Source organism: Antennarius striatus, chromosome 4, assembly GCF_040054535.1.
Source record: "Antennarius striatus isolate MH-2024 chromosome 4, ASM4005453v1, whole genome shotgun sequence".
NCBI classification, from domain to species: Eukaryota; Metazoa; Chordata; class Actinopteri; order Lophiiformes; family Antennariidae; genus Antennarius; species Antennarius striatus.
The window spans coordinates 7,690,189-7,705,337 of NC_090779.1; the positions used below are offsets into that span (position 1 = coordinate 7,690,189).

Here is a 15,149-nt window from a genome sequence, read left to right on the forward strand (position 1 = left end):
GAGGCTGAATACTGCTTTGAGTGAAATCTTTGATGAGATGATGATTCAGATACTCAGAGACATTCGTTACAACTTGGTTGATCATCTGACTTTACACAAATGTAATCAGGAAGCTAGAAAAACACAGCATCTGATTGCTTTATAACGGCTGTAAAATGACACTCTGACTTTGAGGTTTTTGTGTTTAATATAAATATAATCATACTCGCATGCGAAATGAAGACGGTGAATATGATGCATAGAAGCGTTATAACTATATAATATTTAAGCACAAGTCTGTCCATTAAATGAAGTGACACACAGCCCCACTAGACTGTGAGTCGTGACTTACACATTGTTTGAAGTTAAGTGTAATGCATTTGTCTTAGAGGTATTAAAAATATGTAATGTTCGCCATATTAAAATTGCTGATTAATACTCGCATAAATAATTCAACCAGTTTAAGTGGTTTTGTGATCCTTTAATGAGATGGAGCATTTGCGCTGAATACACAGTCGGGTCATAGCTGAGCCGTCAACATGATCTAATTCCCTTAAGGCTGAGGCCCTGCAGCCGTCTACCACTCTGTCTGGAAAAACAGAGTACACGCGTGAATTATAACTGCTTTGAATAATGCATAAAAGAACTCTGAATTTAAAACGCTTCTTTCCAAATTAATCAGCCTTTTTATTTAAAAAAAAAAAAAAATCAACACTAAAATTAGGAGCAAGAATTCAGACCAAGCAATTAGGAACATTTCGAGGCATTTGAGGATGGAGACATGTGAAGGTGAACATGTGTCTGTGAATAAAATAGCAACCTTGGTGCTCAAATTATTTTCTTTTTACAATCCAATTCAGTAAATCTTGAACATGAGTAATTATCATTTCAATAACCTACATCTGACAGATCAAATATGGTAATCGCAGCTACTATTCACTGTTACTGGTGAATAGTAGTTTGGCTGAGAAGCCACATTAATGGGATTTAAAATCAATCTCTGAGTTAAGTGAAAATGTAAGAATATTATTAAAGAAATGGTGGGAATTTTAGGGAAATCCACTTTTTCTTTTCAGAGAAGAGCTGAGCTTATGGCTAATGCTGTGGAGTACAGGAGAACAATGATCCCATATCCAAAGAGTCTACCTGAGCATATCTGAAGATTGTTAACTTACACATGATATCTTACTGGTTTGATCTGAAATTTTAAAAAAATCTTAAATTTACATATTAAACAATATGAGGCTGGTTAATTCCTGTGTTTCAAGTCTTTTTGCTTGGCTAATAATCAGCAGCTGATTTGTAGCTTTGTATTAAGCGGATAGATTCAGAGCAACAAGCATTTTTCATACAATGTAAATGTAAAGTAAGGTTTGACACAGGAACAGCTTTCAATGCTGATGCACAGCTCTTAGAATCCAAATGAAGTTCATGTGATTATAATGAGCTACAAGAATGTCAGGTCTGCTTCAAAAGATATAGATGGGCATAAAAATAAAGTATCATCATTATATTAAAGCTCTCATGCTTTGCATTGCTTAAATACAGTACTGTAATTATAAATGGCCAATGCCTGTAATGCCTTGCACTGCTTGCAACTTTTTAGTTTAAAAAAAAAAAACATTTAGGCAAAGGTTGTGGTCTTACAGTAGGTTTATTTTATGGTTGGATAGATGTATAGACCTTTATTTTTGTTTTTTACAGTAATATCTTTGGATGCCTTTATTGTGAAAAGGTCAGGCTGAAGACATGACAGGAAATGAGGAAGAGAGCGAGGGGTAAGGCTTGCGGCAAGAGGCCATGGTGGGAATCGAACCCCTCCGGCACACGCTGTATCAGCAGCGATAAGCGCGCTGCAGACATTTAAAGGTAGTCATTTCTGTGGTTTGTTCGGGTAGTTTCACACTCAGACTGAAGGCTTTGTTCATATGTGACTTCAATGAGATTTTTTTTCCACACATTGCAAAACAGTCACAGAAAATTTAATAGGCTGTCCTACCACTGAACACATTCACATCAATGTTTTGCCCTCAGTGGTGGACAAAGTCAAATATGGATTATTGCAGCAATTATAACTTTGAAGATATGTGTTCCTGCTGTCAGCCTCTAACGCTAATGGACCATCAGCACATTACCGTTACCATAGCAAACAATGCCTGAAACACTATTTTATAGATTTTGGCAATGAACCTGGACACCAATGACATTTTCTGTTGTTCATCAGAATGGTAATTGTAAATTTGGGGTCATAGGTCAAGTCTGTTCGCGCTGAGGTCAGATGTAAGACAAAATGTGAAAGTGAACGTGTGTGTGTGTGTTTGAGGGAATAAAAAATCAGTGAGATTCCAGTGAGAAAGTAATCTTTAAACTGTAGACCAATCAAATACAGTCTAGATTAGGATTAGCTAGATTAGGTTAGATGAGGCCTCTGACTTACTCTACTTACATTGGAGTCAAGCAGATCTATGCTGTCCAGACTCTTGCTCCTGTGAATGCGGCCCTTGATGCGGCGGAGAGATGGTTTGCCCTGAACGGTGCTCGCTGAGGAGGCTGCTGTGATGGAGCCAGCAGTGGGGCTGGGGTGTATCCTACAGTCAGCATGGAGGGGGGAAAGAGGGAACAGGAAAAAGAAAAACAAGAGCATCACACCAGGTTCACGTTTGTGCCACATGAAGATAAAGCACCACAGGCAAGACCGAAGAAGGGCAGGAAGAAAAAACGTGGTCACATTGGTTGCTTAGCAAAAGGCCACAGTCCCCTGCTGGATGAAATGACATTTAAAGAATCTATAAGTGGATTTAATAGCACAGCAGCCCTGTAGGGGAGCTGGTTAGAGCTCAGGAGCCCTGCAGGTTCAGACACAGAGGGCCTGTGCAGCTCCACGGGCCGGGTCACGCTGAGATGAGGGGAGGAAGAACACTTGGCTGACCTATTACCAATAGTCGAAGGAAATGATTTACCCTTCATGAATGACACACTCGAGCAGCACTGTTGGAACCCATTAAACCCACCAACTCCCTTTTCCTTTGTGTTTGCCATGTTTATCATTTAATTACTGTGTAATGTGTTGTGTTGACCACAAACTTAATTGTCCCTGCAGGAATGACTACAGTAGGTACTGTAAATTAAATTTATCAGTTGGTCCAGGCCGCGGTTACCTTTTGAGCCCGGCTACATCCTTCTCCTATAGCACATAAATTTTATTGTCACCTTGTTCTAATAGGACATCATTTGTAAAAGGGGTTTATAGGCTGTAATTAATCACTTTCTATGTCACTGATAAATAAAACTTAAATTGTTTAGAAAACAGTTATGTCCTTCAAAAGATCATCTTTTCCTGTGTTGGTGGGCATTCTTAAAGAAATGCTTGTGGCACTCAGAATTTTTTGATTATCAAATGTAAAATACAAATTTTAATGAGTGATAATAAAGTGATTTTTAACACAATTCTGTTACATTATACATTACATTAATATGATTTATTTATAACTTCTGGACTTACGTACAGTTCTATGCAAAACTTACACCATCATATCAACTACCAGCTGGTAAACCTTGAAAGAAAAGAATTAGTCAGTATTGCACTAGATGGAAAACTGATTATTAATTATTTCTCAAGACTGGAAATGTTATTAATTAACAGTGAATTTGTTATAACATTTGGATGGAAGTGTATCTGCCTTTCTGTACTTCATCGATGTAAAGATGACATATTGGACTTTCGGGAAGCGTGTCAAGAACACTTTTTATCGTCTTTGTAGTCAGGAAAAGATCCCTGTATGAGCCACGGGATTTTACTGTCAGCCACCTCCTTGGTGCTTGAGTCAGAAACTGTTTCCCATAAATGTTCCGTGCTCACACAGAACAATGCAGCTCAAATTGGTTCTATTGTTGCCACCTCCTTCTTTCCTTCATTTGCTTCTCTCGACTCCTTTCGCTTAGTGTCACGGAGGACAGTCACTCCTAATGAGGATTTACTCAGCATAGTATTCTACCAGGCCACATCTTTCCCACACAGAGCTACTCTAGGACACAAGATAGCCATTAGCATGCTCAGTAGCAGACCCTGAGGATCTTCCTAAATTTGGATACAGAGAAAAGGAAATTATGACAGGAAGGAATGGACACAGGCAGGTGGAGCGAGAACATTCCCTTCCAGTTCCTTTTCTGCATTAAGTCTGTCATTGCCTGAAGCAGTGTAAGGTGCTTAGTGGCTGGAAATGTGAGGTAAAAGCATTGGGCAATATCAATAGTCAATAACAAAAATGACCTCAGTTTGTTCTCATAAAGAATACAGTGAACATTACTAATGAAAGAAGGACTGGACGGCAGGCCCGGCGCAGACCTGCACACTCTGAAGCTCTTTTCTTGGATGTTGAGTTCTGAAATGGATTTCAGCCAAAACACTTCAGGCCACAAAGACAGAGCGTAACAGTGCCAGTAACTGTGACAACTCAGATATAATGTCCGGTGAATGATTTCACATCACTTGCGTGATTAATTCCTTTTCTCAATCAAATATGCAGGTATGATGTGTTTCACCAGAGGTCTGAGAGAATAAATGAAACAGTGAGACAGAATGAGGATGTCGTCACGTTCCTTCTCACATTGTCACTGTTATGGGCACTTTTAGAACTAGAACAATCAGCATTTGGCAAATAACTAAAAAATATTGACAATTTCAACATTTAGGAAATGCTTGTGTTTTATTTTGGATGTGAAATTACAAGATGTAAGCAAATTTTTTGCCTTTATGTTAATATGAAGCTAAAGCTCGGAGAAGGTAAGTTCAGACGTTTAAAGTATGACTAGTTCAAACACAAAGACTAGAATACGGTGCAACATCTGGGCTGGACCTGGGGGGTAACAAAGTCTGCCTCCAAACATCTCTAAAGCTCCATTATTACAACTTACGTTTCTCTGACTTGTTCAAAAATAACATGTAAAATTTGCCTTCCAGGTTTCACAGAGAATAGCTCTCTATCCAGCTTGTCATGATGTTGATGTTCCTCACTGCCATCACGGCTCCTGTCCTCCAGAAACTCCCTGGAAAATCAGAGCTTGTCAGATTGAATGTTTTGTTTCCTTGGAGATGAAACAAAGATGTAATGTGTGAACTGCAGAGTGGCTGGTGGGACAATTTGGACAGTCCTCCCAGCTTTTCCCCCAATTACAAAGCAAGAAAGCAAGCACTCTAATCTTTTTATGATTTCACATAATTTTGATCATCAATGTTTTAATGAAAGCCTCAGTCCTTAATATGAAGCTCTGTTTTACCACAGACATAAAATGTATGACATGGTGAGCTCACAGTACAGTTAGTGTCTGACTGATCCTGATGTAACGACTATTTTGATGCTTTTGCAGCTGGTGTGAAGAAAAAAAATCCTCTTCATAAGTAAGTGGAAGATAGATGAATAGACTCCTGAAGGCCTGCGATGTGCCCATGTAGTTCACAGATAAGGGAAGGCCAAACAGGTGCCTGATGCCATTACCAGTAAAAGCAGAGGGACACACACATTCATCAGCTGCAGAAGTCAATGCCGCTGCTTTGTTCCCTCCCTCCGCCCGGAGGAGCTATCAGGTATACGATCAGTTCCAGCAATAACACTTCTGCTTAATCAGCAGGTCAATAAACAATGTTATGCTTCATTCGTCACATCGCGACCACCGCTAATATAACATTTAACAAGGGCAACAATCCCTACATACACTCACAGAAACAACAACAATCAATGCAGTCACAGCTTGTAACATCCCGCGACACCCCTGAATTCAAAATTTTGCCCTGACCTACTTGCATAGGTCAAAGATGAAAGCTAGTGCTCTGACCTACTGGCATTGATCAAAGCACTAGCTTTGATCTATGGTCTTACTCACGCTGGCCTTCTCACTCGTCTTTCTATCTTATCCGGTTCCTGAGTGTACAAGAGTTGAAGTTTGACCTTGACATAGTTTTCTCAAGGTCAAGGTCATCATCTTATTTTTATCCCCTTTGCCGCCCGAGTAATGTGCTTTGTGTTACATCTTTCTATCTGCAACGGTTGCGAAGATATTTGGTGGACTAACGGACGGACGGACGGACGAATGAACAAACGAACACACAAAATTACAATACATCACTGCTTTGAAGCGGGGTGTACTAAAACACACACAGACGTACGATAGGAGACACACCATCTATTTAACATTGTTCATAATGTTAAATTAGATGGTTTTTTTTTTTTTTGAGAGAGATAAAATTGGGGCTAAAAATAAGAAGGCACATCTAGTAAACAATAGACTTGTTGTGTTATTCCTGCAGGCCTGCAACAGAGTGTAAAATTCATTAAGCCAGGTTAATGCTAATTTTTGCCTGGGTGCAGAGGAACGAGTTTTTAAACTGCAGGCAAGAGGAACATCTGTCTGCACAGACTAATCCTAATTTGGAGAGCTGTTGCTGCGATACAGTCTTTATTAAAGGCAGGCGAGGCTGCGCCTCCTGTGATTTTGGGAGGATGTGATTCGTGTGGCACACAGTCCCTCCTCGGTGAATGGCGTGAGCGTTCAGGCAGAGCGGTGTGTAATCTCACCGCCACACGCTGAGAGATCAGCAGAACAGGAAGCAGGATTTGACCATTTGACCAGAAATGGGACAGAATTAATGCTGCAATTATATAAAGAGCAACCATAAACAGCATAATTCATTTCTCCATTCAAACCAAACAAAGCCTTCACTCATGTTATCTATCAGTGATGTCACTTTTTTATGTACACCTGTAATACAGAAGGCATTCAATGAAAATACGATGAACAAACACATCCCTCTACTCGTTTTTGAACATTGTCAATTTTGTTTTGTTTGCGCTACTTATTAATACACTTTTTTTCTGTCATTCTATGTTAAAAAAAAAAAAGGCATCAAATAAATTCCTTCCCAGATCATCAGTGGGTACTGTTTGGAGTCAACAAACACAACACATTCATTTCATTTATGGAAGTGATTCTAATTTTTCTTCACTTAATTGTATTAGAAAGAGAACTTTAACGGTAAATGTGGTCACAATTCAACAGAGCTCAGAGTGTTTTCATCAATTGTTTTTTATAATATCATCAAAGAGAAATTCAACTGTTCTTCATATTGCGAAAGCTTAGAAAGTCAATCTGTAAATGTTAGTTTGACAAATAAGTGAAGATAGGTTTAACTCCAGTAGTGTGTCGATGGATAATTGTTTTTGTGCATTTCTAAATATGGGCAGTGTTAATGCCTTAAGGTTAGTATTGATCTTAAAGGTCACTTTAATCCATCAGTACAATTTGTGGGAAAAGGTTAAACTAACACAATGACTTTGTCAAGAATCATTACAGAGAAGAGATAAAGGACATTTTAGTCTCAGAACTATGACAGACTTCCTAACCCATGGTTCACAGCTACACTATATGTTCATTATGTATTAGATGTAAAACTCACCTGTTATGGCAGCAACGACTGTTAAAATATTTATTCAGCACCGTGCTACCTTTCATTTGCGTCGAAAGTCACAGGATGTTTTAAAAAGGTCCCAAATCTGGACATAAATCTAGAAAAACACAGGCTTATCTAATGAGGACACTGCGTGTCACATTCAGTGACACTACAGAACGTTAATTGAGTGGATGCTTTTGTTCAAAGGGACTAAAGGGCTGTGCACACTTCCTGTGTGTTTTGGCACATGTTCATGTACAATAAACAGCGGGGAAAGAATTATAATAGCTTTGAGTCAAACATATACAATGGTGAATGACAAAAGGACATTTGTTTTGTAGTACTATTGCTAGTAGTGTTGCAGCCATTATCATCACTAATACTTAAAATGAACATTATATTGCCTGCAGTTATTCCTCCTGTAGACATTACTAATACTGGCGAGGATGAGAATGAAGGAGGGAATAAACGATTACCATGAACAACCATCTCAGACGCTGTACTTTTAACTGCTGACTATTATGCATTTGGTCATCTCCAGGTAAAGTATAGCTATTGATTCTTAGATTTAATCAATATCAATTAGTTCTTTGGCCAAAGAATTGAAGAGATGTTCTTCTTGTGATAATGTTTACAGGGGTTGCTTTAGGTTTACACTTTAAGGACCCTATCTGTGATTTCTCAATTTAATCCTGTAAATTTTGCATACATCCATTGCAGCTTTAATTTACTGTTGACTAATATCCAACATTATACACCAGATGATAGTTACATCTCAAACATTTGATAATTCAAATGTAATGTCCATTGAAGCACATTACATTTAATGTAATGTAATATGTTGAGTCAATGTGAATAACTTGTTGTCGAATAATTTGTTGCTGAACACAGAATATTCAAAATATGTGAGGAAACATGTTATGATTTTGTGTACTTAAATTTTATTTATTATATTAAAATAAGATGAATCACTGTGGAACCCTCTAATGGAAAAATGGCAGAAGAATAGGAAGAAAAATAACAACAACACCAATAGCAACAAGATAAATCAAAAAATCTTTTCACACACTGACTGAAAACACTTCCTCATATTTGAAATTTGTAAAGTCTACGTTTATGACATTTTATTTCTGTAATTCAAATGTACGTATTTCCAACTGTCATTAATTTCAAACTTAATGAATTGAACTTTTAAAAAAAAAAAATTAACCACAAAAATCATGAATCTCTGTTTAATGCTTACAGTATTAGTTAGTAAAATATTGAAGGTATCCAGATCTTTCAAAACAGATATCAACCACTAAAAGAAATTGAATCACAGATTTAGAATCTGTGATTTAATTTAAGAGATATTTAAATTTAAACAGTTGTATCACCACAAAGTCCATCTGTGACATATAAATCCACAGATAGGACGGGGTGGCCTGAGCATTACTGTTCATGCATAACGCATTAGCACAAATATGAATATGCAGACATTTAACATTTGCCATACACAATGGCGATACAGGAATCCTGCAACATCTTTTGTAACAGATCAGTTCATTCATTTATGACGTGATAGTGACATTAAAAGTCTGTGTTACCTCTTAGTAATGTGACTTTTTGCGGAGACACAATTTTCAATGTAACTTGTGTAACGTTTGCTCGAGGTGGAAAAACTATTTTAACAATATCCAAACTTCACGAGATGTTTGGTTGTCATGGATAACAAAAATGTGGCGTGAATGGAATGAAGATCCACAGCGTGTCCCTTAAATGACATTTGACAATGAAACCTTTAGATGAACATACAGCTCTACTAATTCTGACTCATCATATGTAATTGATTATTAGAGCTGAATGAAGGGGTTGTTTTCCACTTGTGTCACAGTAGATGCGACTACAGATTTTCACTTCAGCTGTTAAAAAAACATAAAATATAACAAGGTCAGAGCTGGCTCTAAGAGTTACATAACTAGCTTGGCCTTTGTATCAGTTGATGGCTGTAGATGATACAAGAGTCTCTGTCCCAAAAGCTCCTTAAATATAGAGACATAAGACTCAAAACAAAAATATTAGAAGAAACATGAAAGGATGCCTTTGTCTCAGTGAAACATCTCATCTTCCCCACAGAGGCCAATTAGACTGATGAGAGAGGATGACTAAGGAATATGATTAACCAGAGAGAGCAGGGAGCTGCGTGATAAGCGTCTGACCCTGCTGAGGTTAGAGCAGCTTCTGTGACATCACTCCTGAGTGTTTACAAGAAACGGGCTTCTTTTAAACGTCTGAATTCACATCCGGTAAGAAACGCTGAGAACACCTTATTTCACCCCACCAACAACAAGTACATCCTATTGTGAATATTTGGATTTTTAACCTGGGGGTAATTTCACCTCTGATAATATTCCGGCCGTGCTGTGCACACATCCATAAATCTGTTTTAATGATGGTAATATTTTCCAAGAGAATTTATCAGTGTTTTGTCCTTACTTCAGTCACAGAGGGTGGTTTAGAAATGGTTGAAGGATGTAATGAGAACTGTGAAGCTTCCCACACTGGAGCCCAGGTGATGTGATGCATTATGAGGGTTCATGATGACACCTTACACAACATTTGGAGTTTGTGTGAGAGCTTATTAACTCCCAATTAACCATGGTGGCTTTCAAACTAGATGGCGATCCATCTGTGATTAGGGACACGGTGTTAAACGCGCTGTAGCTGCAGAAATCTGCTTACAGGGAGGGAGGAAAAGGGACAGACAGGAGGATTGTCTTCATGTAAACAAATGAATGAACAAGGAAGAACAGAGGAAGATGTGGTTCAAATAGAACAACCAGGGGAACCCAAGAGATGGATGGAGACACAAACACATGCTGAGAGCAGAGTATGGAAGAAAACGTTTAATAGACAGGAAGAGGTGTGCAGAGGCCTGGAGGCGCTGCAAATACAGGCTTTACATTTCATGACACACAAGTGGAGGTAAAAAATGGAGCTGTGTGTGTGTGTGTGTGTGTGTGTGGTGGGGGGGGGGGGGTAGGAAGGGTGATGGCAGCCTCATGATTATCTTGATGATGACATTTCCAGCGGAGGCCGTGGAGCGCGTTGACGCACATGAAGTTGGAGGCAAGCAGACAATGGTGAGGTCGTTACATCATCCGTACGCATTCAACTTTACAAACTGAAGCACAGGAAGACTTCACACACACGCAAACTCCCACAGTAGTTGCCGTGAACACTGTGTGTGCCCCCACAGTGCGCCTGTGATCGCTGGAACATGGTGCAGACAGGGCTGCAGTGGCTGAATGGAATATTATGACATGTTGGAGCGCACCGTGGCTCCGTGACCCACTCATCATTTGACGAGATGTGAGGGAAGCGACAGCACCCCCCCACCACCACCACCACCACCACCACCTTTTTATTCTCCCCCAGCCTTGTATCATCATTATCATCATCATCATCACCATCCGCACCAAGATATACTCACCACATTCGCTTCCTGGGTGGAAGACAATGTTCTTTGTTGACGGCAGTCACCCCCAGAGCCAGCTGCATTACAGTAATGTATTTCTGGTAATTCACCATGGTACTGTCCACCGCTACTAAAAATCCAACCCAAAGAAAAGCACAGGTGATCATAAATGTCTTTATTCCCTGGCATCCGCCTCCGCTGCGTCTTCCATGCTCAGCATCACAACGCCATTTCCAGCGCTGAAGGACTACCAGAGGAAACACTCCCCAAGGAGCTGAGCGAGAGGTGCCGTACCGCTGCGACCCATGTCTGCAATGACACCGAGCGACCGTGTTCTAGAGCGCGCCAGCGGACCGCCGATCCATCCGATTGGTCGATTTTATTCTAATAAGGTCAGGATTTGGACATATCTCCTTCCTCCTGCCTCCTCCTTCCTAGTCAGAGGATGGTAACACTCCTAAAAACGCTGCAGCGTCCAGGCGTCCGTGTGAGTGTATGTGTGGTGTGTGTGTGTGTGTGTGTATGTGTGTGTGTGTGTGTGTGTGTGTGTGTGTGTGTGTGTGTGTGTGTTAGAGGTAGGAGAGAGTGTGTGTGTGTGTGTGTGTGTGTGTGCCGTGTAGTCAGAGGGGAGCGACTGGGAGGGAGGGGAGGAGGAGGAAGAGGAAGAGGAGGAGGGATGGAAGTAAGGGAGAATGGAGAACAGTTGTGTCTGTGGAAGAAGTTTGCGGTTGGTGTTCGAGTTGTTGAAAACAGGAGTATTTTTATTAGAAATAATTCCATAAAGTAGGACTGAAAATATGATGAAAATCCAGACAGATTCTGAAAGCGTTCCTGAGGGATCTTAGCCCCATTCCTCATGGGCGAAGGCCTCTGTTCACAAGTATTCCTGTGTTCACGTCCTTTTCAGTGAGGATTGTGGTTCCAGTCAGGTGACTGAGGCGTGAGCCAAGACTGAAACCAAGCCTTGGATCATTGGATCATTGTCCTTTTTAAAAAGTCCATTAATGTCCAAGGTTCGTCTTCTTCACAGATTGTTCTACGTTTCCCTCCACACGCTGCAGGTTTCCATTGCCTGTATAGCAACGCAGGTCCAGAGTGTCTTAGAACCACCACCTGCCAGAAGATAGGCTGTTCTTACCAGTTTGTGGTTCTTTCTCCTCTAGAAATGCCACTGATCTGATGGCTGGAAGCATTAGTGTTGTTGCTCCACAGAACAGCATCCTCAGACTTCCACATGGTGTCTGGAGCTGGAGCTCACGTGACCTGGATGACTGAGAATCCTCACAGGTATCTGAATTTAGGTCAGCAGTCAGGAGTTGGGCCGTGGAGGCCTCATGGAAATATTGATCTCATAGAAAATCTTTTTGATTGTACTGCTATTCCAATTAAATCTAAGAAGGTTAACCACATTTGATGTGTAAATATGTGCTCTTGTGAGGGACATAATCTATTGATCAAAGCAGCACTCAATGAAAAAAGTGTTTTGCGCAGCACTATTTAAAAGGTTCTGATGTGATGTGTTTTCTTCAAACACCCGATGAATATTACATTTTCCCAATAAACCATAGCATAGCATAGCACACACAATGGTGACGTCACCATGAGGATGTAGTTTTACTCAATTCTATCTCCTGCTATATTAAGTAACAGAAGAATTGGTACAAATCTTTATCATAAACCTGAGCACCTATACGTTAAGTCTTGTGTAAGTATTCATCTTTGTTGTGACACGTATTTAAATCTACTTGTCTATTTGTACTCAATCTATCGTGCTAATACAAAAATTAAAATCACAGGTACAGTCAAGAAAACAGGATAGAATTGTGGAACTTGGGTTGGTTAAATGACACGAACATCACGTCACAGCTGAGATACACGAGTCCTAAAAAAGTCACACAGCACTCATCACCACTGACTATTATTTGTGCAATTTCAAAAATCAGACAAAGACTGCAATTAGTTTTTTTGTTGAGGTGATGTGTTTTAGAGATGCACCTGAATGCACCATGGAGTCCCTTTTCCTGCATGATGTCCAACACAGACAGATTCTACCTGTACAAGACGTGTGTCTGCAAACCTCAGCGTGACAGACAGCTTCCTGAGTTACTCCCCACACTGAAAATTCATCCCCATGTGATGCACAGCAGATGTTATTGTGCGCATTAATGTAAATTGATTCATAAAATGATATTAGATGCACATATTTGGAATAAACACCATCTGCTCATAATGGTGTGACAAAGTCTCGACTTGCTGAACATTACAGGAGCTTTCAGCTGCATCTTATGGTCTTCATCAGTTTGTTAACATTGTGCCAAGAACTTTAAGTGAAATTCATGTTTCCAACTCCGTAATGAACCTTCATTTGTTATCAAAGTCAAGCTGAGTACACTGAATGCCAGCACAGTTTTATTTACAATTGAGGACATAGTTTGCTGTCGTGTTAACAAGCAGGACAACTAAACATGAATTTTTGCTGTTCATCTTTTTGTATGTCTGGATGATATGAAAATCACACTCGGAGACAGGAAACTTTCCCTTGTGATACAGAAATGGCAGATGGTCCGAGGGTGCAGCTGGTGCATAATTAAACTGAAACGTCACACACAATGAAATTGGTGGAGAGTTAATGGACGGTAGTAAATCTTGTGGCTTACGCACTATATGTTGTATTTTTGTGATATGAATGATTTGATCAAAGGAGACTGTATTTCTGCTAATCCAACAATCAATACTTGTAGTTCCTCTGACGTTAATGAAGAGACTATCACCAACACACACAGACAAGCAGCCGCTGACAATCGCTGCCACGTCTGTGGGTACCGGACAGTCAACGGTTAACTGAATCTGACTGTTCAGGTTATCTGTTAACCCGAGTATTTGTCTAAAGTGTCTGAAGTGTTGCTGCTCTAAACTGGTGTTTACTGTGTGTTGCAAAGGGTACATTTTTAAAAAAAAGTTAAGTGTCTTATGTATTATGTTTTCTACGCGCCTCAGTATAACATCCAGTGACTCCAAGAATTATGCTCTTTTGACGTTCACAATGTGCTTGAACAAGGCACAATATGCAAAATATATTTAATTATGTGTGTCTCTGCTCAAAAGCACAGAGCTGATGTCAAACAAGGAATTACTGGTGAATAAAACATGAAATTGTTGGATGTTGGACAAAGATTTGCTTCTTCTGTTTAAAATATGTTCCTTTTATGGACCCTGAACTAGAAAGAAACATAAATCCACCAATGAATTGCATCAGATGAGAAACATGGATGATCAGTGTTAATATGTTGGATATCTACACTTTACATTATTTTTATATTGCCTAAAATACACGAAATGAGAATACACAAAAAAAGTACAAATGTGTTGAGTGTCTCCTCAAGCTGGTTGGATGAGCATGGATGAAAAGTTTGTCAAAACCAATTTCACTGAAGGAGCTTGATTTGCCTGAGAAAATACTGGGTTTGAAATATGAAGTATTTTCTACTGATGACGTTGAAAGTCTTCAAATACAAATACAAATAACTAACCTTGAAATTGCAAATTCCTCATATATATCTTTAGGCAATTGTTTAGAATAAAGTTCAATGTTTGCTGATGTATTTAGTCCTCAACACTATAAATACTAATCACATTTCTGATGTAGATTCTGTGATGACTCATTTTCTGTTAGATGACAGCAGTGCAGCCCACAGCAGCTCTGCCTCAGTGAGATGTGACCACAGCACCTGCTTTAGCAGCAGACAGGCGCCCAGACTGACAGTTGGCTTTAGAGCAGTCGACCAGTCCAGACTTTAACTCTTATTGGAGCGAACCCTCCCCTCACCTGAGTAGAGAAGTCAGGCAGACTTAAACAAAGATACTAAACAGTACAAGATTTCTGAGGATGAAACATTTTAATACAGCTGGCTAATAAAATGCAGAAAATGTCTCTTGTTGGAATTACACAGTAAATGGATTATGTGCTCTGTTAATTTTAAAGATGGGACTGAAGCACAGCCTGAAAACAAACTCCAGAAACTGGTTTGTCCTGGAGGAATCCATCATCGTTCAAGATGAGGCTCTGATGCTGCCAGCAAATCCCACTCTGGCCGATTTTGCTAAAAAAATGCATACGTCTACGATACTGTAGTGAAAGTATCCTTCACAATATTAACCTACCGCGGTGACAATGTAAACCTCACTTTGGGAAGTGTGAGATAAACATAGAATTGCAAGCTTGAAAACTTCACATTCTGAGGTTACATCTATAGTTGAAACTGTGATAAA

The 15,149-nt window shown here is 39.6% G+C and overlaps 1 protein-coding gene across 16 annotated transcripts in view; it reads right to left on the reverse strand.

Annotated features, from left to right (window-relative positions):
- The window catches only part of tjp1b (tight junction protein 1b), a 66,390-nt gene that overhangs the window by 45,271 nt on the left and 5,970 nt on the right, over positions 1-15,149 (reverse strand). For 8 of the 16 annotated variants that reach the window (XM_068313975.1, XM_068313974.1, XM_068313978.1 and 5 more), the window contains exon 3: positions 2,417-2,567. In XM_068313975.1, the coding sequence (XP_068170076.1) occupies positions 2,417-2,567 (151 nt within the window). Of the gene's footprint in view, positions 1-2,416; positions 2,568-10,895; positions 11,339-15,149 lie in introns of those variants that run through there. The other 8 variants (XM_068313976.1, XM_068313980.1, XM_068313979.1 and 5 more) reach the window with 5 other exon arrangements.